Source organism: Sylvia atricapilla, chromosome 7 (genome assembly GCF_009819655.1).
Source record: "Sylvia atricapilla isolate bSylAtr1 chromosome 7, bSylAtr1.pri, whole genome shotgun sequence".
Classification (NCBI taxonomy): Eukaryota; Metazoa; Chordata; class Aves; order Passeriformes; family Sylviidae; genus Sylvia; species Sylvia atricapilla.
The window spans coordinates 17,694,931-17,719,542 of NC_089146.1; the positions used below are offsets into that span (position 1 = coordinate 17,694,931).

Here is a 24,612-nt window from a genome sequence, read left to right on the forward strand (position 1 = left end):
TAGCCACCTCCAGGGACATGGGTGGGCTTGCTTCCAGGTGCAACTACACCAGAAGATGCACTACAATAACTAAAGGGAACTCGACCCAGAAGACCAGCACAGAGCCAGCCTGGTGTAAAACCTCCCAGCATGACCTGTTCTCCTTACAGAGCACTTCTTGCTGCGCTGCACCACCTCCCAGCTGAGCCTAATAACCTCCCTTGCTGTACACAAATCTAGCAGCCAACACATCACCAGGGAACACACACTGTAAATGCGTAACCCAGATTTGAGCTTATTGCCTCTTTTCCCTCATGATTAAAACAGGAGAAATGCTTCTTAGCTAGGCAGCTGGTTATAAGGACTGATTAGGGTAAAGTTCCTTTGAGAAATTTATTTTTAAACAGATGTAGGCCAGCTTTTTAGCTATAAAGATGGTGGAAGGTATGATCCCAAGTGCTTCTGCTGACCCAGTTTTACGGGAGCATGCACCATTCTTTTACAAAAATGCGACAATAAAAGAAGTTTAAACCCTTCAATCCTGGTTCTCACCCTTTTCCCAGTTCATTTTGGAACAAATCTAGATGGCAGCAGTAGCTGGCTCAAAAGCAGCCTCTAGGGGAGCCAGAAGATTGTATGCAGGGGTTTTCAACGAAGCAAGCTAGCCAAATTTCCTATACAGTATGTGCCACACTAGTCTTTGTTAATTTTATGTTTAATGCAAGTTACCTGCCCATGTTGGCCTAGCATCCTGCCCAAAACCTCAGACAATCTGTTCCTTCCAGTTGACTTTTTCAAACTGGCTCTGCTGCAACATCTTTAAAGGCAGGTACAAGTTAATGTACAGATCTCAGACGGATGTTTCCAGCCCAGACATATTCAGGTGACAAACTCTGCATTCGCTGGAATGGCATCACTAAATACATGAGGTGCTGCAGCAGGGCAGCTGACAGGGAAGGCATGCCTGGCATGCAACCACAGCTTCAGGGGGAATGGCTTCCTTAGAAAAGGGCCCAACAGCAGACAGCAGACAGGACCAATTAGGAGCTCACATGGACGGCAGGAGCAAATCAAAAATGTTGTCAGAAGCCTGCAGAGGTTATGTGAACACTACACAGGCCCATTGAACTAACTCTGCCCTCTCAGAACAATTCAGCTTCTGTCCCATAGACTTTGCATACAGTCTCATTTGCACACTTTGCTGTCATGGCTAGAACATCTACTCATCTCCACATTTAAGGAGGCATTAGTACAACATGAATTTCTCTCCAGTGCTCAGAGGTCTATTTGCTCCTTCTCTTGCTCTTTCCTGGGGGTGGTTGCCCAACTCCCTGCACTGTGGCTCACAGCCCATATTGGAAATGGAAGGGAGATACAAGCTTTTTAGTGGACTTTTAGTTCCTTCAAGAGTTGCACATGGGAGAGAAAAATGCACACCTACAAAAAAGCAGCTGTACAGCTGCATAAGCAACATGCATTCAAGAACACTGAGACAGTCTAAGTAATTCACATAGTGATAAAGAAGATTTTTATAGGAAAAAGAAGTACTTAGGATAAAAGAAACAAACTAAAAAAGGAAATCTTCAGACAAAAAGCTTTTTCAAATTGATGAAATTATTTCAGTATGAGTACAAGTTCCTACTAAGTTCAAACTAAATGCTTTCTCTGCAAGCACCACCAAGTACAGAAATCAAGAGACTTCTGCAAACAATATGCCCTGAAAGCAAAACAGCCAGATAACACAAGATGAAAGTCAGCCTCCCACAAGTTTAGGGTGGACACACAATGCAGATTTATGAAATACAAAAGGAAACAAATCCTGCTGTCATAACCCCTGACTCTAGCTCAGAAATGCTTTGCACACCATTTCCACATAGATGATTAATTCTAAAACCCTTGAACTCAGAGTCCATGGCAAGCTGGACAAAGCAAACAAAAAGCATGGGACAAACCTCACTCTTGAGAAAAAACAATGTGGTAGAAATCCTTTGCCGGAACATCTGGAGTCATCAACGCTCCTGTTACACAGGGTGTAACGAGAGATCCTTCAGCCAGCTCAGCTTGGAGCTGAGGTTTGATTAGGATGTGGCACACTGGCAATGGCTGAAGCACAGCAGTTTTGTGCAATGTGCTGCAACTACCCCTCCCTCCTTCCCCAGTACCATGAGGGCACATGGGCTCCACCAGGACCAGTCCCATCCTGCCCAGCCTGCAGCCATTTTCCAAACTCCTCTTGATCAGTATCTCCTTCCTGCTGAGACAAAAGGAAGTCTGCCCACCAGCATCAGGCATATGCCACTGCTCAACTGTCAGTGTTTTTTTAAATAAATGGATTACCATTTCACACCCATTGGGATAAAAGGAACAAAATGAAATCCCAAATTACAAAAATTACTAATAAAAAAATTGTTCACAAGGAAACAAAAGCTTTCAGCCAAAACTTTCCGTGCCACTCTTTTCTTCCTTGCTGTTCTGGGGGATAGTTTCTCATCACTGATGCAGCCCCATTTGCCACCTTGACATCCAGTAGGCACTTTCCAAAAAACAGGATTCTCATGCCAATTTATCTTTCATGTCCAAAAGATACTGGACCTTCTGGGTAGGGACTCTTAAGCAAGCCAACTGATCCAGCACCCCCAGCTTACCTTTGGACCATTTCCCGGCTTCAGGTGATAACCAAAAACAAGTTCAAGATTCACTACTTTCTCGATGCTTTCTTCAGCCCCACCTGCAGAATCCTGCCAAAAAACAGGCAAAGTTGAGAATTCACATCTACCACTGGGAGACAGGAGCACACTCTTTGGTGCAGAAAGGATTTGCTTTTCAGGTGCTACAAGTCTGCCAGGCAGCAGAAAGGAGACATCATGCTCCAACAGGGGCAAAGGCTTCTGCATGGGTTTAGAGCTGGTAGTGGATGGCAACCAGGAGATGCTGCACAATTTCTGCTCCTGGCTGAGCTGCTCTGGCACAGTGCAGTATCCCTGCAAGCATTGTGGCAGCCTCTGCCATTGGAATGGCAGCTGGCACAGCAAGGTAGAAATGCTCTGATGTTCATTTTTCCCTCCAGGAGAAAGAGTTTTGCTATATGCAAATTTGCTTTAAGTGGATTTCACTCTATAGCTGAGCAATAACTTATGACTTCATAATTTCTTTTCATAAACTACTTCAGGATTTGGGGTCTAGAATTCCTTGATTAGCTCACTGAATTAAATAAGGTACATATCTGCTCTAGCAACACCAAGGTTCTCCCCCTTTCGCATGGGTGTTATTACTGATATCAGAAAACAAATCGGTTAACATAAGGGTGACAAAACACTAAATCATCCTCCTCTCCTATAATGTTAGTAAATTGGGGAACGATGGGCTTTTTCTGGGCCAGGAGTCTGTGCTGTTCTTCAGTGGTGACCAGTTGGTGGCAGCAGTTTGGAGGAATGGCTCTTCAAAGTAGTTTCTGACTAATGACAGCAAACAAATTGCAACCAGTTGTTGTTTAATTTAATTCTACCAGCACCATGATAAAAACGTAGAATCTCCTTGAAAACAACTTCTATTATCCTATTATTTGTTCTGATGTGACCCATTGCTGCTGTTGACTCTCCACATTTGTTACAACCCTCTGTATGAACTGCAGCCTTACCCTCCCCTGAATGGGGGAAAAGTTGAGACATGAGAACAGTGAAATACTCATACCAGCAGGAGAAACACATATCTACAGTGAGATTTACCTTAATTAATGGTGGAAAATGAAATAGATTTAAGTAGTCATGGGTTAACTTCTCGATAGCAGTCTAGGAAAAAAAAAAAAAAAAGAAAAAATCAACAAAACCAGATGGGAGTTATTTAGTATTTCATCCTGCAAATACCAGCATGAAAAACAGCACAACCTCAGGTGCCCTCTGTTTTCCACTGTGGATACATTAGGGCATGTGAGAAGAGTTTAAAATATAGACTTGTACTGGAAACTGTTGTGGTAGATTGGCCCTGGTTTGTGTTCAGAATCAGATCTACTTAATCAGAGAAAGAGATGTTCAGGAGCTTGTTTTTGTTGTTTTTATTTATGCTCAAATCAACCCAGGGAGCTGAGATCTTTCATTTTGGACATTATTGACTTTATTAAGTTTCAATAATTTTCCCTGTAGGAAATGTAAATTAAATATATCAGTAATGGTGTGTGGGCATGGAAAAAATGGCTGATGAGCAAAAGGGGAATAAATCTGTTTGACTTGCAAAGCTAAATTTGCAGGACTAGCAATTACAATACAAGTGTCTCTTTACTAGCAAATTGTTATCTAAAATGATTGAGACCCAACAGAATTATAGATGCTGCTTTTATAGAATCCCTTTTCCAAAGCTGACTGCCAGAAAACTGAACTCTCTCCTGTGGCTGCAGTACTAATACCATTACTGCTGTTGTGATCACATTTTCCAGACTGTGATTTTTAACTCATTACAAACATCAGATATTTAAAACACTGTCTTAAAGCAAAGTTCTAAGAGCAAAGAAACATGTCTGCCAATCAGCTTTAAAGTTGTCCAACTGAGTTTTGTTAGTCTAAGTATGCTTTATGCTATAAATGAGATGTGGAAGTTGTGAACCTGTGATTTCAATTCAAATAACTGTTTTTTGTATCTGTTTCTCCTTTGGGAGAATGACCCTCCTAGGTGAATCTGGAGCAGTATTGCCATCCAGCTCACAAGAAACCTAAGAACTACAGAGGAGTATAAAGACCACAGCACATTTTCATGCCTCATAAAATGAGCAACTCAGGTTGCTCTGAGTTCTAGATCTGTATGAAACTATAATTATGTTTATTTTAGATACCAAGTATGTTCTCTATTTAGCTTTGTAACTTTTTTTGTTGCTAATACTACTGAAACCCCATAGACTTCGTAATATGCACACTATAACCTACTGCAACATTCAATATATGCTGATAATACCTTTAAATGGATGATGTGTCCTCTGGAAACAATTCCCATGTCTTTTAAATCCTCTTCTTCCAGAAGAAGCAATTGCTTCCCAGTGATATGATGTTCCTTAAACAAGCTAGCATAGATACTCATTTCACCAGAAGTATCACCTTAAGATAAGAGAGGTTATTCAGAAATCCACATGGCACTTTATTGGAGGGGGGGAAAATGAACAAATGTATATTAGTTCATAAATGTGAATATTAAAGGACATATGATTAGCTTTTACCTTTTCTAGTAAGTTGTTGCATCCAGAAAAACTGCAAAAAAGAGGAATCAATCTTGAAGTTCAAATTGTCAAAATCTTGTATTACAGTTATTTGGAGTTCACAAGTAATCATCCTTTTTACAACAAAATTTAAAAATATTTCTCACTTTGGGATAAATTACTCAAGATTCACCAATGCAACTGATTACTTCTATTTAGCTCTTCCAAACTGTCTTCCATTTTGCAGCCATCTTTCTCAGTTTGCTGTCATGAAGAACTGAAATGACCGAAGCAGAAGCTGAGAAATGTCACGTGCTAAAAGGGCTGAAGTGAAGGAGCCAGGGCTTTCATGGTCTTTGCACTGGCTTTCCAGACAGTCCTTTGGTAAATATCAACCAAACAACCCCATGATGCACAACACACAAAGGGAGTGCTTGATAGGACAGTAAAATCATTTTGACACATCACTATGTCAGATATAAATCACTGATGTGTCTTGTTTAGCCTTTTAACTGAGTAAAGAGGTATAAAGTATTCAATGTCATTATTTTATATGAAAGAGAGGTTCCACGCCCCCTAAAAAGCCCTAAACTTTTTTTTCAGTCAATTGCCATCCATGTGGCACACAGTGGGATAAAACCTTTGAAATCATTTGGTTCTATCCAGGGTCAGGTCATTGACACTTCCACATTCCTTAAACGAGGACCCAGGAATGCCCTCCTGGCTGCTGTCAGTTCCCAGCTCCCACTATTTTCTGGACACTGGAGAATGTGGCTGTTCTATGAAGGTAACTCAAAACCTCGATTTACTCCTGGTCATTTTCAAGCCTTTCTGGGACACAAGTTTCACCAAACAAGCAGCAGTAAAATCTCACCCAGTTGTTCTGATCCCACCTTCCCTCCCACCATGCCCACATGTAATTTGTTACAGAGTTCCAGCACTAGGACTCTGGCCACATTAACACAAAATACTCACCACATCTTCTTCAGTCCAAGCACAAATATCAAAGGAGGGCAGCAACTGTGTGAGAGATACGAATTTAAAAGAAAACCATCTGACAATTTTTCTCCCCTCCACCCAAATTTTACTCTGGTGGCTGATACTATTCTGTTCCTTTTTCCTTGCAAAGTGCAGGACTTAGGCTGCAGCTCGTATTGATTTGCTAAACCACTGGATTCACACTGATTGTGGGCTGGCTCCAACAGCGTGTTGGCAGTGTTAAATCGATCCTATCCCTCTCTGCAGACAAAATTACCAACAGATCTCCAACAAAAACAACTTAGGAAGCAAAAGTAAACCATCTGATGGCAAGGGACTGTATCTGCCTCTCCTCTTGGTTCTCACACTACAGGAAGGCTTTTGCTATGATTTCTGCAGTGAAAATAATGCTGGGATTATGACTCCCTCCCAAATGATGGATATTTTCTGCAAAAGGAAGGAAAACTGGACAGCAGCACACACAGAATTTGGAGTCTGGCCACTGCAGACTGTCTTCTCATCCATGTACAGACAAGTCTCTCTTGGTTGCTGCCACTGCTTTGTAACTACTCCTGTAAGGCTGGGGGAGTGCAGCACTTCCCAGCCTCCTCCTACACTTTGTTGGATGCAAGATGGTGTTGGCTCTTGAAGCACTAGGAAACCACGGGGGAATGGCTGCATTAAACAAAATTCTGGGATGATTTGAAAACTGACAGAGGAGAAGATGTCACAGTAATAGTGATTGCCATTTTACTCATTCAAGTATATGGTATCCCAAGGGCCACCTTCTTGGCATTTTTATCCAGCTTAAAGAGTTAGCATTACTTGTAGATGTGTATTTGGACAGGCAGTGTCTCCCAGGAGCTCAGTATCATGATGTGGTTGCAAACTCTTTTGATGTAGACTACAGCGATTTATGAGAGAATCAGCTCATGAGCCTCCAATGGCTTTGTCACCTGCTTCAGAGAGCCCTGCCACCCCCAGGTTCCCTAGAGACCTCACCCACAAGCCAAGCATGTCCCCTGGGCAGGCCCGCCTCCGGCACCTCCCACTGCACACTAACAGCGACCCACAGCCTGGGCAGGGTGCTCTGGGGCACAAGGACTGCTGGGGCAACACTTAAGCACAAGGAAGGGCATGTGGCAATTGTGAACAGCCTCAGTGATTGTGCCTTTTGTAGGTACTTATAGTCAAACTGGCTGCTGCTGCTGCAGCAGGAGCCTGGTACAATAATTTGTACAACTGAAAAATTTACTGCAGGAGTCCAATAATGCATTTTTAGATGTACAGTGGGTTTTTCCAGCTTTCTTCATGTTTAAGTATAACCAGTGGCAGAATAGTTCTGTATTATTTAGGGTTTTTTTTCAATGGGAGAATAAAGGAGAAATGTCACAGTTAGTAATAAAAAAAAGTGAATTAAACCAGCAGACAATAAGGAACCTCTTGGAACACCAGCATTTTACACAGTGACACAAATGCATAAAATTTACTGTCAAAATGTTTATTGCAAAATAGAAGTTTGGAACAAAAGAGAAGCAAGGGAAAAGTTCACACCAAAAGAAAGTTTATGACACCAATCGAGGAAATTGAATACATTTCTTTTTGTTTGTTTGCTTTGGTTTTACACTGGAAAATGGAATCCACAGTGTGAATAAAACAAGACATGGTATGTCAAGTGCAATAAAGAGGATAACTGACACTGCAAGATTTTACCACACAGAAGTGTAACATTGCATGTTCCACACAAATGATATATTCAGTTTACAGCACAAGAGTCTTGGCATAGGCATTGCGCTCAGCTTTGCTTTTTCAGAAGGGAAAATTAAGTTTTCTAACACTGTGAAAATATTTTCTATTCGAATTCCATCAGTTCAAACCTAAAGTGTAAGTAGCATCGACTCCTACTATTCAGTACAAAACTTCTTCAGTAGTGCAAAAGCAAGAAATGCAGTGGACTATATCTGACTTTATAAGGCATGTGAGTATTTAGCACACAATATAAAATGTTAAAAGAAAGTTGTTGGTTCTACAGTTTTAAAATTAAATCTTCACACATCAGAAATCTCTGTGCAGATTTTACAGTGTACACTAAGTTGAAGCCTGGGGGAAATGGGAAAGGTCTTTCCTCCAGATTCCTACCAGTGCATTTTAAGGGCTGTGAAAATTACTAAATGAATTTACCTTTCCTACCTGAACATTCTACCGAGGACTGTAGTTAAAACCTCTATCAAGTCAGAGATCTTATTAAAAACCTGTAAAAGCTGCCTGATTACAGATAAAGGAAGTACAGCACTAAAGACACACAGTAACACTGCTCAATACTTAACAGCTATACGCACACTACAGATCTATTGCTACTGCTGAGAGCAATACCCATCATTACTGCATCAGATATTAAACTTAGAATAAACACTTTAAAACCCAGAAGGAAAGGGAATCAACATCTAAGAAAACCTCTGGAATGATAAGCAAATGACAAGCCATGAACACGACTGTGTGACAAGAGGCCACGCCAGACCTCACCTCCAGAAAGCCCTTCCCATCCAGAGGGGACAAGCTCCATGTGAGGGAGCACACAATGGCTGGCGATGCAGCACACCTACACACTGTACCTTAAGGCACTTGCTGCTCCAAGAAATAATTGGGGTCGTTGTCACAAAAATGACTAGATCAAAAGTTTTCCTTCATTAAGTCACATTTCCATTTTTTTTCACCAATGCTGAAGGAAAAGAAAGGAGGTTGGACATCCTGTCTTGGTCCCAGCTGACCATGCATCTTTAAGCAAGCCAAAAGTCAATCCTCCCCATTCTTCACTGAGGCCATTTCCCCACCTATGTTAATGTTTGCAGTACAGCAGCCTGGTAAAAACACGAAGTTCAGGCCTGGTTCTTATCTTCCCCCTCCACCAAATGAAGTGATATTATGTTATTGCAAATACCTTCAGGCTTTATGGAAGACAGAGGAAACTGGGAACCCAAAAGGCCTGGCAGGGCCTCCTGAGCAGAGAGGTGCACAAGGCACAGGAAGGCTTTTGGTGTTTTGTTCTGGCTTTGGCCCAGAGCAGCCAGAGAAATACCTTCTGGGTTTGGTTAATGCTTTCATAAGTTGACACACTATGTGGCTGTGGACTGTTGTGGAGAGTTGTACAACCTGGTGATGAGACAGATAGAAGATGGACTGGGACACACTGCAGAGCAAAATCAGGTGTGGAAGATGAAACAGTCTGACCTCCTCCAACCACCATACCTGCCCACCAGAGCCATTTGCAAAGCCTTTATCTAGTGAGACGCATTTCAGAGGCAGAAAGAACACCGCTGGATTCTCACATATGATAACTGGCTTGTAAACTGGAGACACCTGGTGTGCAACTCATCACAGGAAAGTAAAAACGCAATTAATACTGCTGTTTTTTTAGTAAGCACAGCCAATACCCTAAGTATAACACTATATACTTACAACTGCATCAGAAGAGTTTGTCATGTTATCACCTCATCTACAGTTCAGAGGTCACCTTTGCTACTTTAAATGCATGGAGAAGTTTTAGAAGAGCTTAAATTTTCCCTTGATATAGTTTAATGTGCTTTTAGAAACAACATGGGGAAAAAAGGTGAAGGGGAAAAAAATCTATCTTACTTCATTAACAAATACTGAAGCAAGTAGATAGTAGCAATTACTACAAGCACTTTACCACATTCTGATGATATTTGCTGATATAAGTTACACCCCTGGATAAGCACAAAACCTTGAAGACAGATTTACACCATGTGATGTTGCAACTATGAAAGCCTGTGCCATACTACTTTAAAACTATTTTTATTTCTGTAAAGATTAAAGGAGTGAATTTACAAATTCAGTTAAAACCCACACAAACATAAATGTGCATGAAGTGCTCCAAGATTGTCAAACACCAAAAAAGTGCAAAATATCAATGATAGGAACAGATTTTTGGGGGTTTTTGAATTCAAAAAGTACTAAACCAAATTTTGTTTTCAGTTGTACAACCCTATACTGCTTATGTGGTACAGTAATTTATGCACAATGATACATCTTAAGACCTAAAGTGCCCATATTACATTACACAAATCCATCAAATTTTGCTAAGTGCAAAGTGGCAGTTACAAAAATAGTATTGCTGTGGATGTTAGCAGACATAGACTTCAAAAAACAGTACAAATCTACACTGGCAAAGGCTATTTGTTCTTATTTCCATTTCATTATTTGCCCTTCCAAGTCTCTTTTTCTCCCTAAAATCTTGGGATGCTTTGACAGACCTAAGAAACCATCCCCACCTGAGCCACAGGAGTTTCTCCTTGGGATACTTCAAAAATTTCCTGCATCATTTAAATGATAATTTCATCATGAGAAAAGCTTCCAGATGCAAGAGGGTTACGTTCAAGTCAACAGCTTTGGGAGTGTTTGGAAGAAGGTTAAATGACATCCTGCAGGAACTGCCCATCTCCTGTGGGTGTAATCCTGTGCAAGGTGGATGGAGAAGGCCAGCTTGAAGCATAGCATTTGTGCCTTGCAGGTGACCAGACCAGTGCTGACGCTTAAGGATTAAACAATTCTTTCTCTCTAGAAAAAACTCCTTCAAAGAACTTTGTTTTGTTGAGTGAACAGGTAATGATTTCAGGCCTGCTGTTATCTAATGTATCCGTTTTTCTCTAAGCTATCCACAAAATACCATAATATGTAGGTTAGAGCTGTGTAACAGGAAAGCCTATAATTAAAGAAGCCACTCAAAACCAGAAGTTTTATAAAATAAACCCTTAGAGTAATTGAGAATGGAATTTTGATGGCTTATTCCCACTACTGCTGAACTACATAGTAACATTTTTCTTTTGAAATGCTGCCCTTCCTCCTTGGCAAATATTTTACAACATCTTCCTTTCTAAGCTGCATCTGTGTTCACACTGGTTTCCCTCCCTCCTTCTGCATCACCACTAAAGGGGTCACCAGGAGAAACATCCTCACTGCTCTCAACATAAGTGCCTGGCAGGCAATTATTGCAGCAGATTGTTACACACTGAGTTTTATGGTAAGCTGTAAGAGCAGTGACAATAACAATACTTTAAAAGTAATGTAGCTTCGAAAAACAGTTATGCAGAATCTAGTAAAGATTCCTAACATTACTGCCAGATTCTACTGCAGAGAATTTCACAAAAGCCACAGTAGTAGGGCCCAAGCTGAAATGTCACAGTGGCTTCTCTCTGTCCTGTGGTAAGGATGGCACGTGCCATTTAGCAGATACAGCAGAATCAAAATTTACAAACACCAATTTTTGCTCTCAGGTACAAGAATAAGTCCATCAGAGTTAATGAGGCTTCATGGATTCACATCAACATAACTGAAAATTACCTTCTAGATCACAATATCTGATAATAGATGCAAAGGTCTGATTGCAGTTTACTTTGCTAGAGTGGATTATATACACATGCACATACATGTGAGGGGGAAAAAAAAAGAACATTTATACAAATCATCTGCTAATAGGGATTATCTGGGTTCTGCTGCTATTCAGTTTTTAAACTATATATTTAACTAACCCCTCTCTTCCCCCCGCAAGCTTCTCTCTTCCTAGAAACCTATTTGTGACTTCCCACAATGCTGCCTTGAAAAGGCTTTAAATTAGAAACACAGCAAACCCCCCTCAGTACAACAGTAAGAAAGAATGGATTTAGAGAATAGCAAATCTGGAAGTAGAAGCATATGCATATGATTGACAATTAAAGGGGTAAGGGAAATGACAAAAAAAACACAAAAGAAAAATTTGAAGTACATTAATGGCATTAATGTCATTGAAGTTTCTCCCAGTGTTTCCAGATCTTAAATTTATCAAGCCATAGTTTCTGTAATCAGGCACTAGGAATTATAGATATAATCATAAAATAATAATAATCTCAATTAGTTTGGAAATTTTAGTTCCAAATTTAATCAAAGCAGAAATAAGTCAGCACAGTCAAAACAAAAACAACATATCTTTCTACATACAAATATGCCCAGCCTGGTAAATATTTTTTGTTGTCATTTGTTTTTTTGTTCTTTTACAGGATTTAAACAGACCAAACTGACAGGATTCTTGTTCTAAAACTTTATTGTTTTGCTTTGCTAAAATGATTTCAGGGTTAATTCTACAACTTATTTCATTCGCTGCTATCATCTGTGTCATCAAAATCATCATCATCATCATCGTCATCTGACCAGTCGAATTCACTGAAACCCAAAGCCATGTTGATTTTCTTTCCTTTTCTCATAGAGGTGGTTTTGGAAGAATTCTTTTTGGCTTGCATGTTTATCTGCATTCCAGATTGCAGGACAGATCCTGCTTGGTTCAGGGAGAAGATATCCCCAAAGCCCGTCATCATCAAGGCCTTCAGACTTTGGTTCATGCCAGCTACCTCCCCGTTACTTGTTGCTGTGATCTGACATGACATCTCTGCACTGTTTGACTCCTCTGTTTTAGATTCAAAGTAAGACTCCTGAGACATTCTTGCAGCAAGAGGTAAGAGAAACTATTCAAAGGAGGAAAGGACAGAGCAAAAGTGAAAGTTAGAACCAATTTAAAAATCAAGGAAAAAGACACCACCAGATTAGTCAGCAATCAACAGAAAGCATACGATTAGTGAATCTACACATGGAGGTCAAGTAAGAATTCATTGAAACAGATAGTATCCTTCTGGGGTCATTGTTCTTAAACCAAAGTGCAAAATCACTGAGTGGCATGGCAAGAACCACAGGCAACAGAGCTTTCATGACAAAAGAAGGTTCGAACTCTCCAATCCTTCATTTTGTACAGCACAAAACAGGTGCTGTACAACATTTCCCAACCAGGTGGACTAGTTCCAAGGCAATTGGAGTCGCTTAATTCAAGTTGCTTTCAGGACTGAAGAGTAAATCAGGTTAAGACCAGAGAACCCAAACAAGCTCCACAATTTGATGCAGAAGTAGCAGCCCTTAAATATATAGAAATGAAAGCAGCAGCAGACTGGTTTTGAGGAGAGAAGGGGTCACCTTGCAACAACAGCCACAATCAGAAACGAGTCTCTCACCAATGCAAAGGAGAGGAGAACTGGCCTCCAGCCTGCACTAGCACCACACCTTCAGAAGCCATCCCAGGGACAAGCAGGCAGGGGAAGAGGGGTGGTTTTGGTCAGCTTCTTCAGCTTTGCTGCTTTTTATTGCCTTTTTTTTTTTCCTTCCTTTTTTTTTTTTTCTTTTCTTTATTGGTACCAAGAGACATCTGTCAATTGGTTGTACATCATATTAAATTTCTACTAATCTTCACCTACAGATAATGGCAATCTCCTGACCCAGTCTGTTTGTAGTAACAAATGACATATGCTCTCTTGAGGTAAATGATTAATGTCTCTTCAGAGTGGCCAGGTTAGTAACCTCTGTGACATGTTTGCCTGCGCTTCATAGGAAATAAAAACTCAGGAGTTTCACCCTGAATTAAACTACCCACTTGTCTTGGGGTGTCAAATTGAGACACTACTAAAACAACAGCAAAGGAGCTGTGTGTGAACACCTGCACTAGGCTTTCCTTCCAAAGCATTTGTAAAATTACTTACCCAAAATTCATGGGGTTTCATATCTTTTTTATCCTAATCAGAAAATTGACTGAAGAGTCAATGGCAGTTGATCACAACAGGTTACAGGGGTGATTATGATGATGCCCTGGTATGTAACACAAGAGGCTTCACAGCCAGGGCTGCTCCTAGAGTGCCACTTTCTTGGTAAAACCACTTACTGTCTTTTTTAATGCTAGAAAATTAGCCAGTGTATCTGTCTTCTGTTCCACTTAGCTTTCCCTGCTTACATAGACTTACTATTTGCATTGTGGTTAAGTAAAGCTAAGAAACAAAACGAAGAAGTTGGGATGATGGGATGCCCTAAATGCATCCTATTGCTGTGTGATGAAAGAACCTGCAGCTAAGCTTCTGTACATCTGGCTGTACAAAAAACCCCAGTTACACCAATAACAGTGTGCTAGTTGGATCACCAAAATCTCTTCCTGATTAAAAGAAGGAATCTTTTAAAAACAAGACCTAGTACACAGCACACAAGCTTCATTGCCAGGTAATTATAGCCACTTTAGATCCATAGAAGAGCATCCCCTGACACGTGGGGAAAATTCCCTACAAAAATCAACAAAGCAGCAAATCAGCTTTCCACTAAAACACCTTTCTGGGTCATCGACTGTTAATGTCTAAGAGTTGGTAAGTTGTGAATTGCTCATTTTGCAAGTTATAATCACTTTACTTCCTCCATATTTTGCCATTTCATTATCTGGACAATTTAAAGAGTTTGTTGGGACAGGACATGCCTTTAGTGACATGCTGCATATGATGACTACCAGAAGAGATCCTTGAAAATGGCTGGGATCCACCAATCTCTCTAAATTCCATGGTTCTTAAATGACCACCTGCAGGTACAGGGCATCACAGGTGACACATGGATTTCATGCCTTGCTCACTGTCTTCCTCTTAACAAGATGTGCATCTTAGCTACATACACACCCACATAAAGTCCAATCTTTCAAGACAAGTCTCCCATTTCACTGCAGCTATGGATATGTTTTACTCCATCAAAATGTTCCAGATTCTCTTGTGCTAGAGGCTCTTGGGGATCTGCACAAAGGAATTTGCAGAGATCAGACTCAAAGGTGTCTCTTGTATAAGATTCAGCAGAAATAGGGTTAAAACAAGAGCAGGGAGAAATGCACAGAAGTATTTCTAAATATTGCCCTCATCTTTCCCTCATACTGAAATGAATGAAGCTATACTTTGCTCTGGGAGCAGGAGCAGCCTGCCACTCATAGTTACCTACCATGAAGGATGAAGCTTCTACCAGCCCTATAACACTGGAGAATCAAGTGGCAGAGAGACAGCTTCACTGTTCTCCTGTCACTTGGTTTAAGTTTCTACTCCTGCACACCACTGCTGGCCTCTGGTCTTTGCTGCAGAGCCAAGTGAAGAGGTGACTGCAGAAAACAGAGCAGACAAGAGCACCAGCTAAGACACAACAAGGCCTGGTGCTGGCTAAGAACCAGGTTTACGCCTAGTGGAATCTCTAAGATGTGTCACAGCTTTGCTTGCCGTATCTTTACTCCTGCTTTTATAGTCAAGGTAGTTTAAAGTCAAGCACTGCAGCTCCCTGTTGCAACCCTCTAGTCTGATGCTGCTGATCAGACACTGCCTGAACTAATGGAGGGAGACAGATGCTTGAGTCCCAAGGATTACAGCTTGCAAACAGAGCACCCAAAGATATTTTGTGAATGATTTACAGCTATGAATTTACAATATAGTTGTATGTGTAACCAGTGCTATGAAAAAAAAATGCTGCTTGAACAAGCCCTTTTTTTGCCAGTATGTTAAACTATTTCTAATAAAAGGGCTTTTAAAAAAATATGTTCTGTGTAACAGTTCACTTAAGATGTATAGAAAAAAACAACCCTATATTTCTCTATTAGAAGAAATTGCATTTAAATGCAACAGGAGAGTTGGGTTAATGCTATGCAGAAAGACAGTTCATGCTCAGCACAATAGGCCTTAGCACAATGCTTTTATTCTTGCAGCAATGCCAGCTCTAAGTGAAAAGTACAAGTCATAAGCAAGTACAGCATAAAAAACCCTAGGGCCTTGCTGGTGAAAAGGTTTGCTCATTAAGGCTGTGTCTCAAGCTGTGCTCAGGATAGAGGATGGCCCACAGCTCAGTTACTGGAATCTTGCAAGTGTTAAAGCAGGCATACAGATATCTACTGAAAACATACAGAATCTGCACATAGGAAAACATTTATCCTCTGTGACTTCATTACTATATGATCGCAGCTGGAACATAAATACAACTTCATTTAAAGAACAGCAATAGGCTATGCCTTAAAAACAAGTCATATGTAAATAGGTCTGGCTGGAATCAAGGTTATAAGTAGGAAAAAATTGAGCATAAGGAAAATCATATGCTACTGCAATCTCAATTTGGTATTTGTTTTAGCTAGTGCTTTAATAACAAGTAGGTATCAGAGTATTTTTTAACAACTCTGTTGTAATATGTCTCGCCATGTACTAAACCCTGTGGTCCTCCCTCTGCCAATCAGTGGTTGAAGAGCATTAAGTATTTCATTAAGAAATTCAAGATAATGCAAGGAAGGTTTTTTTGTTCAATTTACTAATAGAAATGTGGGAATTCCACCAGCTAGTCAACGTTATGTTAACAGTAATTATGCAGAACCTTAAATTAATACTTCAAATTTTGACCCTCTTTTCACAGAATGGGAACTTGCTTCTTCTCAAAAAAAAAAAAAAAAAACAAAAAACCCAAGAATTTTAAAAAATCTGCGTAAGTTTCATGACATGCCTTCTGGAAGATACAAATGATTCTTACATTTAAGGCCAAATCTTGCATCCTATAAAGTCAACAACTTTCTAGATGAAAAAAGAATTTATTGAATGCAAACAATCTTTAAAGCCGAGAACTCTAAATAAATAAGTGGGGCACTACTTAAAATGCCCATGTGACAATATTAACTATCAGTAATACGTGGTATCTAATGTATTAAGTGAAATTAAAAAAAAATATTGTTATCTGTAGTGATGCAATAAAATTGGCCCAAAGGAATAACTAAAAACAGGAGCACTACTTCCATGGTATGTCTTGAGATTTACATAGACAAAGCACCAAATACTTCTGACACAAAATGAAAGGTTGAATCATTGTCTACTTACAGGAGTATTTGATTGTTCAGTTAACTTCTGCTCCCACATCTTCAAACGTCTCTCCCGTTCCTTTAGTTCCTGCTCTTTAAAGCTCAGATCACGCTCCAGTTTCTTTAGTCTCTCTAAGGTTGCCTCAATTTCACATCTGCACGGAGACAATTTGTTACGTCTTGTCTTTTCCTGACAGATATAAATTGTTCATAATTCCCACTTGAATGTTAATTAAATGTGAAAGGCTGAAAAGTACAATACTAACTCAAGCAGTTCATTTAATTACCAAATGCAAAGTCTTTCACAGCTTTAGGAACAAATGGTAATGTTTATACTTCAGAACAGCCATAATACCTTCAGTTAAAGAAAAATAACATTTAAAAGAGTAAAATACCATATAAAAACATGTTTTTAATGAAAATGCCTTCCTTTCCCCAGCACCATGAAAAATGATCTGATCCATAAAGAAACAGCATTAAGAACTGGTAATGGGACAAGCATTAGCCACACAATACTGGCAGTCCAAGAAGCCCATTTGTCTGGGTTTGTAGCGTGACTATAAATACTATTTGGGCTTACACCCAAAATATACAGAAGCATTTTATGGGGGAATGTTTTCCCCACTTACCTCCCTGTTTCTTTAGGTGAAGATACAAGAGCAAAAATACAAACTGTGATATGAGCCAGCTTACAAATACAAGCTTCTCAAGTTTGGAACAGTTGTGAAAAGGATTTGATTTACTTTTCTCCCCTTCTCACCATACATGCAAAGTCATGAAAAGTAGGAAGGGCAGGAAACGAAGGCAGTACTCTAAGAAAGATGAAGATACCATCTTTATTTGGTTTCACTGCATGTATCTCCCTTAACAAAGTAGTTTCCTTTAACATACTTTCTGACGGACAGTGTGTTTTAAACACATAGACTGTGGAAAACTTGGAAAAGAGTTTAACAAGTTTTGCACTACACAAATAGACAGAAGGTGGACAACAATTCTGCCACTAGATTCAGACACATATTTTGCTTGTGGGGTAACCAAAGAAAAATCTCCAATTAGTACCAGAGGTTGTACTTGCATTTAACATTTCTGTGCCTGTTTGGGAGACTGTGCACTGCCTGCCATCTATATCCTGACAGTTGTGGGAAGAGTCAGTGACAGTTTTGCTTTTCTCCTTGAAAAAGTGAGCTCCTAAGAAGACAAGAGATCCTAAAGAGAGCTGCAAAGATAGCCATATGTTCCTTCTGATGTTTTCAAAAAGAAAGTAGAAGGACTAACGGAGCTAGCTGTCATTTCTACATGTCCTACTGTCACTCCACTTGGGGTGGAGAAAGAGAATTACTCATTTCTGTAATTCTCCTATTGGATGGAATGATTAAACTCTTCTCCATTAGAAGAGTTCAGCCTCTCAATCTGGGAAAACAGCATATCCAAAGAGGCTATTTAATCAAATCAAACAATAGAAATATTCCAAATTTTATAGATTTCTCATTTTGCTAAGACATCTGTGTCAGAGAGTAATGCTTACAAAGTACAGTGAAAGGATTCAGAGCTAGAATAACCAGCAAATCCTACTGCAAACTTTACCACCATGCTTCATTCTACTGCAGAAATCAGCCACCTGGGGGCAAAAGCATTTATCACACTTTAGTCCTGCTGAGTGAGCTGTTCTATGTGGTGGTCAGAACAAATACCTCTCATAATTATAATGCTTCAGATTTCAAGAAAAATTCTCTATCATATTTAGGCATGCATAGATTAAGACTGATCCTCGTGCTGGGTAGAAAGTGGTCACACACCATAATAAAGAGACAACATGAGAACAAACTGGACCGAAGGTCAGAAAGTGACTCCTCCCCAGACCCCCATATCCCTTTCTGTTAGGTGCAACACATACTGTCCTATCTACTGTGGAAACTACAGAGCAATTTGAGGGCAGTTGCAAGCACTGCTTTTCTCAGTTTGTCTCTCATCATGGGTGCTACCTACACACAACTCTATAATTTTTAAATATGTAAATTATGTTCTCTTTTAAAATAATATTATGCAGTAGGGGAGTCCTGGTAACAATAGTTTTCTCTATGTCAAAAGTCTATTTTGTACTGTAATTATCTCTCTTCATTAGACAGAAACTTCTCTTATAATAAAAGGTCAGTCTGCAAAAACAGTTGCATTCTGAAAAAATAATTCTGCTGCATAATGAAACTGTGTAATTAAAGAGAAAGCTACTGTACATTGCCCAGTTAATGAGTCCTACTCCATAAATGAAGGAGCTTGAAACATTATACATGGTAGGACGTGGATTTGTTTGCTTCTGTAGTCATGCAATGTGAGTTTACTGTTTTTTCTATAATAATTTCATTCAGTGACACTGAAGAACAAATAGTGCATTACTAGAAACTATAATGATAAACATTCACGGATTAGAAACAATGACTGGCATTTGTTTATATGTCTTGAATTGCTACTAATACACTAATATAAGTATCACTAATAAACTATTTTAGACATGGAAGCTGCCACACGTGAGGAGAGGATGGAAGGAGAGATGCAGTTAGTATACATGACTAAATGCAGACAAATGTGATCTCTCACTGAATTGGAACATCATTACTTCTACAGTAATTTTTTCTGACTGCAATTTAAGTGACTTGAGAAAGGGCTCCAAAAAGATCACAGAATACGAATTTGAACATAGGGCAGACCTATGCAACTCAAGCACAAGGCAGTACCCCTATTTTATGAATCATAAAAATGTGCTGAACACATGTGGAACAGTTGGGAAAGAAGACACTGAACTATTTTAAGCAAATACAGAGCAAGCAGATCAAAATGTGATATTAATATAAACATCAGGACCAGAAAATGTTGCAAATAAGATTGCATTATATAGATAAGTCAAAGTATCATTAGTTTTATCAACTCCAGCAGTCATGTATAGACTCAGCCCACTCTCAGTTTTCATGCCAGGCAGTCAGTGATACTGAAGACTCCAGTTACTTGCTGTTATAGCTACAATTTTGGTATGTCTATACAAAAAGAACCTCAGCTTGCCTTTTTTTAAGAGTGGAGAAAAATGCAATCCAGCTTGTCTGAGCTTTGATTTGCTTTAGTAAGTGCAGTGTCCTTGTGAAAGTGCAGTATCTGGATCATTAATTCAGAGGTCCCTCAAAGGAACAAGCATAATTTTTGCTTTTCCCAAGCCCACCCTTCTCCAGGGCTCTGATATCCAGGCTTCATTAAAATTCCCTATTTTGTGGTAATACATCTCATTCTTTCCCTACTGCTGGTTCCACTATCTCTTTGCAAATCACTATGGGATAAAAAAAACATGGAAAAAAACTAAAAAGCAATCAGTAAAAGCAAAGATTTTTCAACACAGAAGTTAAAACACATTAAACTTCTATGCAATTGTTTTTAGTAACAAACTTAGTCTCTTTTTGTTTATCCCTTTATGCATCTTTCATCTACTTCAGGTGGAAAAATTTTTGCACACATTCTGTTTATTTGGCTAAACATTCATGAAAGCTTCCACACAGACATGGCTTTCACACCAAGGCAGGAAGCTGTTACAAGAATTTGGATAGGAGAGCACCCCTCCAGCTTCCAAACAAGTGCTCATATGATCTGTGCTCTTTCTGAACATCGTGTTTTCATTTCAGCTCAATTCAAAAATCATCTTCGCTTTCAGGCAAATCATGTCCCACCATGAATTTTTATTTTCTCTCTCCTATTTCCTTGTCTCCAAGTAATTTATTCTTCCAGAAAAAATGCCACATTTATTTTTAACACAAGTCTCCATGGTAAGAAGTTTTTTCATTACTTGACAGTACCAAAGAGCTTTTTGTTGCTACATGGCTTGTCATTAACATCTTTTCAGACATTCCTCATCTGAGACGTTTAGGTATATCAAAACAAAATTTGCGAGAAATACTTGGGCCACTTGAGTCACACTTCAAGAAATAAACTCATTAAGTAAAACAATGTTTGTTACCAAACGTCACCTAGTACAGCTTTTATTTTGCTGTATTGCCAAGGTTTATGTAGTTATTCGCTTTTCCTAAAGGCACTTGAGTACTTGCTCATCTTTTAAATAAATATTTTTATTATATAGGGGTGTATAAGAAATCCCTTACTACGATGCACTTTTTTCCAACCCTCCTTGTTCTGTCTGCTGTCAAAGGCACAGTATGATGCTCAGAGCCTGCATAAACAGCGGCGGCCATAAAGTTTGGAGTTTGGCCATAAAGTTTAAAGAGCGCCATCAGTCCCACACCTGAGCACTGGGCTGTGGGCAGGACGGCACAGCGCCCGGCGGGGCCCGCAGGAGCCGGGATGAGGAGGCCGGGTCGGGATGGGCCGGGATGGGATGAGGCGGGCCGGGATGGGATGAGGCGGGCCGGGATGGGATGAGGCGGGCCGGGATGGGATGAGGCGGGCCGGGCCGGGCTGGGATGAGGCGGGCCGGGCCGGGCTGGGATGAGGCGGGCCGGGCCGGGCTGGGATGAGGCGGGCCGGGCCGGGCTGGGATGAGGCGGGCCGGGCCGGGCTGGGATGAGGCGGGCCGGGCCGGGCTGGGATGAGGCGGGCCGGGCCGGGCTGGGATGAGGCGGGCCGGGATGAGGTGGGATGGGATGGGATGAGGCGGGCCGGGATGAGGTGGGATGGGATGGGATGGGGCGGGCCGGGATGAGGTGGGATGGGATGGGATGAGGCGGGCCGGGATGAGGCGGGCCGGGCCGGGCCGGGCTGGGATGAGGCGGGCCGGGCTGGGATGAGGCGGGCCGGGCTGGGATGAGGCGGGCCGGGCCGGGATGAGGCGGGCCGGGCCGGGATGGGATGAGGCGGGCCGGGCCGGGATGGGATGAGGCGGGCCGGGATGAGGCGGGCCGGGATGAGGCGGGGCGGCCCCGCGGTGGCGGCGCGGGGGGCGCAGTGAGGCGCTGCCGCCAGCAGATGGCGCGCAGCCCCCGCCGCCTGGCCGAGCCGAGCCGAGCCGAGCCGAGCTATTTATACCCCGCCGTGTGACCAGGGGCGTCCCAGCCACAGCTCAGATTTTCCACTCGCGCCATTAAAACAATCTACGTCTTGCCTTTCCTTGGAAGGCAGCGGAAGAAACGCGGGATTGCCGGGCTTGACACAAGCCCCGTTTCCATGTGCTCGTCCCCATCCTCCACCCCGTCCCGGTTTCTTCGATGCAGAGAATCTTTCGGCACCTCTGCTCCCTGCTTATTTGGCATAGAGCCGACGCTTCTTAATATAGACCGAGGCACGATCGTCTGCAAAAATCATCTCCCTGTGCAGATCTGTTTTCAATACTCCGTCTCAAACAGAAGGCTGTACTGGGAAGCAGCAAGTTTTCTAACCCACAAATAAGCTTCAGGGACAGGTTTTCCAAGTTTTGGCACATTCCAAAAAAAAGGCTGGAAGTTTTACTGCAGAATTTTAATGTAATAAAATTGTCTCAAATCTCATCTCCATTTATAATCGCTTATTAATAACAATCAGCAATAGCTAAAATCATATGCTCAAGCAATGCTGGAACACTATGTAAAAACAGAACTGGCCTGGGCATATGCTGGATGTGTGAACGCACAGTTGACACAAAGGAAAGAACACATAAACTGTAGAATGCATTCAAGTGAGGACAAATGGAGGCTTGACGTGGAAGGAGGGAGGTTTAGGCCCCTTATCTTTTTTCAGTTGTAATATTGACATCACTGATACACTTTCTATGAAAATGGCATCAAACCTTCATGTTATCAGAGTTCTTTCCCCTCCACACTATTGACTGAAAACTTGTAATTGGTTTCAAGATGTGAATCACAAAACCATAAATATCATGATGCCTAAACCAGTGTAATAATAAATATAGGGTACAGCTAAGTGCATTGGCTCCTAATACAAGTTTCGCAACATTCTGGGCATTCCTGAAAAACAAGGTAAGTTATGTTCTAAAAATACTTCAAGCACACATATTTTCTACCAGTACATCATCGGAGTCTGATGTCTTTCTGAAAAAAACCCACTCATCCCATTTCAACGTAAAACCACATCATATCATCTTGGGAGGAAGAAAACCTACCTCCACTCCGCCTTGTTATGCAGGAATGAGTTACACTGGTCTGGGAGGTTGCTGTCATTTGACATAGATTCCAGGATTGAAATAATCTGCTTGAAAGATGGTCTTTTCTGAAGAAAAAAAGAAAACTAAATCAGAGCATTTCATTCATATAAAACTGCTAAAACTATCTGCAGGAATTTCTCGACTGAAACCCCACAATTAACAGGAATCGCCACACGTCTTTTTGACCACGGCATTATACAAGAGGACTGCAAGTCTGTGAGAAGAGTGACACAGGCTAGTAGTAGGACTCAAACCTTAGCTTAGTCTCCCATGTCTGCTAGTAAAACAGTATTAACATTAGAATCATCAATAATCATCTAGATTCCTAATTTGAAAGAACAATTGTTCTGAAGATAAGAGGGGAAAATGCTTCCAAATAGAGAAGGCTGGACCTCAGCAACTGGTAGTTATACAGATGGCCTTTTACAGGTATTAACATAAACCCTTTGGTGTGTGAACAAGCCATTTAGCTGCCTATCAAAAACAGGTTTCTGGCTGCAGTTCCCCTCTTGCAGAGGAGATACTTTCAGAAAAACTCTTATTAGCTACTTCAGGAGCAGCCAGGGAAGAAGTGAAGATCGAGGCTAGGTAAAGATATCTTGCCTGGCAGGTAAGCTCACATTAGTGGACTGTGCTCTTCTGTCCTGGGCTTATTTGCTGAAATTTCTGTTCCAGGGCTCTCCATCCAACACCCACTGTGCCCACAAGTCAGAAAGACCAGTTAAAACGCTTTTCTGGGATTTTTTTTTTTTTTTTTTTTTACTTTTCCCTTAGTCCCAAGGGGAAGCTATGAAGTAGGATAATAACTGAAAACTGAAAAAGCCAGTAAAATGTGTTTCTTGCAAGACTGCTGACTCTGTTAGTCTGTTTGACAGACCCCAGACAAGGTTGAGACAAAAGGTTGAAACAAAATGTAGATACATAATAAGGGGATGATGCACATTCTCTCTCTACCGTGCCTTTAATTATACCATTTCTGCTAAAATTACAGATGCCGCAATTAAAACGTGCATTTTAATTTGGGAGCACAAAAACAATTAGGAACAATGCTGAGGTGTCTCTCTCAGGAAGATCCAAGTGATTTCCACATTATAAAGACAGACAATTTCTTTATTTTAAATGTCAAACAGCATGAAAAAGTGTCAAATGCATAACAAAAAAGAGACAAGCTCTCTTATAGTGTAATGCTGCACTATTCGGCTGTAACTGGAGGCTTTTTCTGTCATTTTTTGGTCCACCTCCATGATTTCAGGCACCGGGCAGTTCAGTGAGCTACACAGATTTTCTTTGCCACAGACATGCTTGCCCCAGCCATAAGTGCTTACTCAATTTGTTCCCCAGCCCAGCACGCAGAGACAGCACACTGGGCATGCAGAGCTTCACAGCAACAGGTACTGTTAAGCAGCACATTGCTTGCATTGGTGACACAGTCTCTTGTAGGGACACCCAGCAGGGTCACCCTGCCTTTACAGGGGGCTGGGGAGGCAGCTGTCCTCCCCTCCACACGCATGGTGGTGCTGGACCTGCCAGAGCTGAGCTGATCCTCTGAACGCACCCTGGGAAGAGCCCAAACACCCCGGTCAGAAGTGGGCTGCACTGGGGGCACAGAGTACAAAAACCATCCATGGTACCACCAACTCCAGTGCA

The 24,612-nt window shown here is 41.1% G+C and overlaps 1 protein-coding gene across 5 annotated transcripts in view; it reads right to left on the bottom strand.

The window, feature by feature from the left end:
* Positions 1–24,612, bottom strand: part of MAP3K20 (mitogen-activated protein kinase kinase kinase 20) — a 100,532-nt gene that overhangs the window by 19,146 nt on the left and 56,774 nt on the right. For 4 of the 5 annotated variants that reach the window (XR_010743999.1, XM_066322814.1, XM_066322813.1 and 1 more), the window contains exons 10-16: positions 22,924–23,030; positions 16,861–16,996; positions 6,134–6,178; positions 5,180–5,210; positions 4,921–5,060; positions 3,705–3,767; positions 2,625–2,717 (exon numbers count right to left, since the gene is read on the bottom strand). Coding sequence is in view for 4 of the 5 variants with exons in the window: in XM_066322814.1 (XP_066178911.1) it covers positions 2,625–2,717; positions 3,705–3,767; positions 4,921–5,060; positions 5,180–5,210; positions 6,134–6,178; positions 16,861–16,996; positions 22,924–23,030 (615 nt within the window). In the remaining variant the exon portion in view is untranslated. Of the gene's footprint in view, positions 1–2,624; positions 2,718–3,704; positions 3,768–4,920; positions 5,061–5,179; positions 5,211–6,133; positions 6,179–7,621; positions 12,649–16,860; positions 16,997–22,923; positions 23,031–24,612 lie in introns of those variants that run through there. The other variant, XM_066322816.1, reaches the window with a different exon arrangement.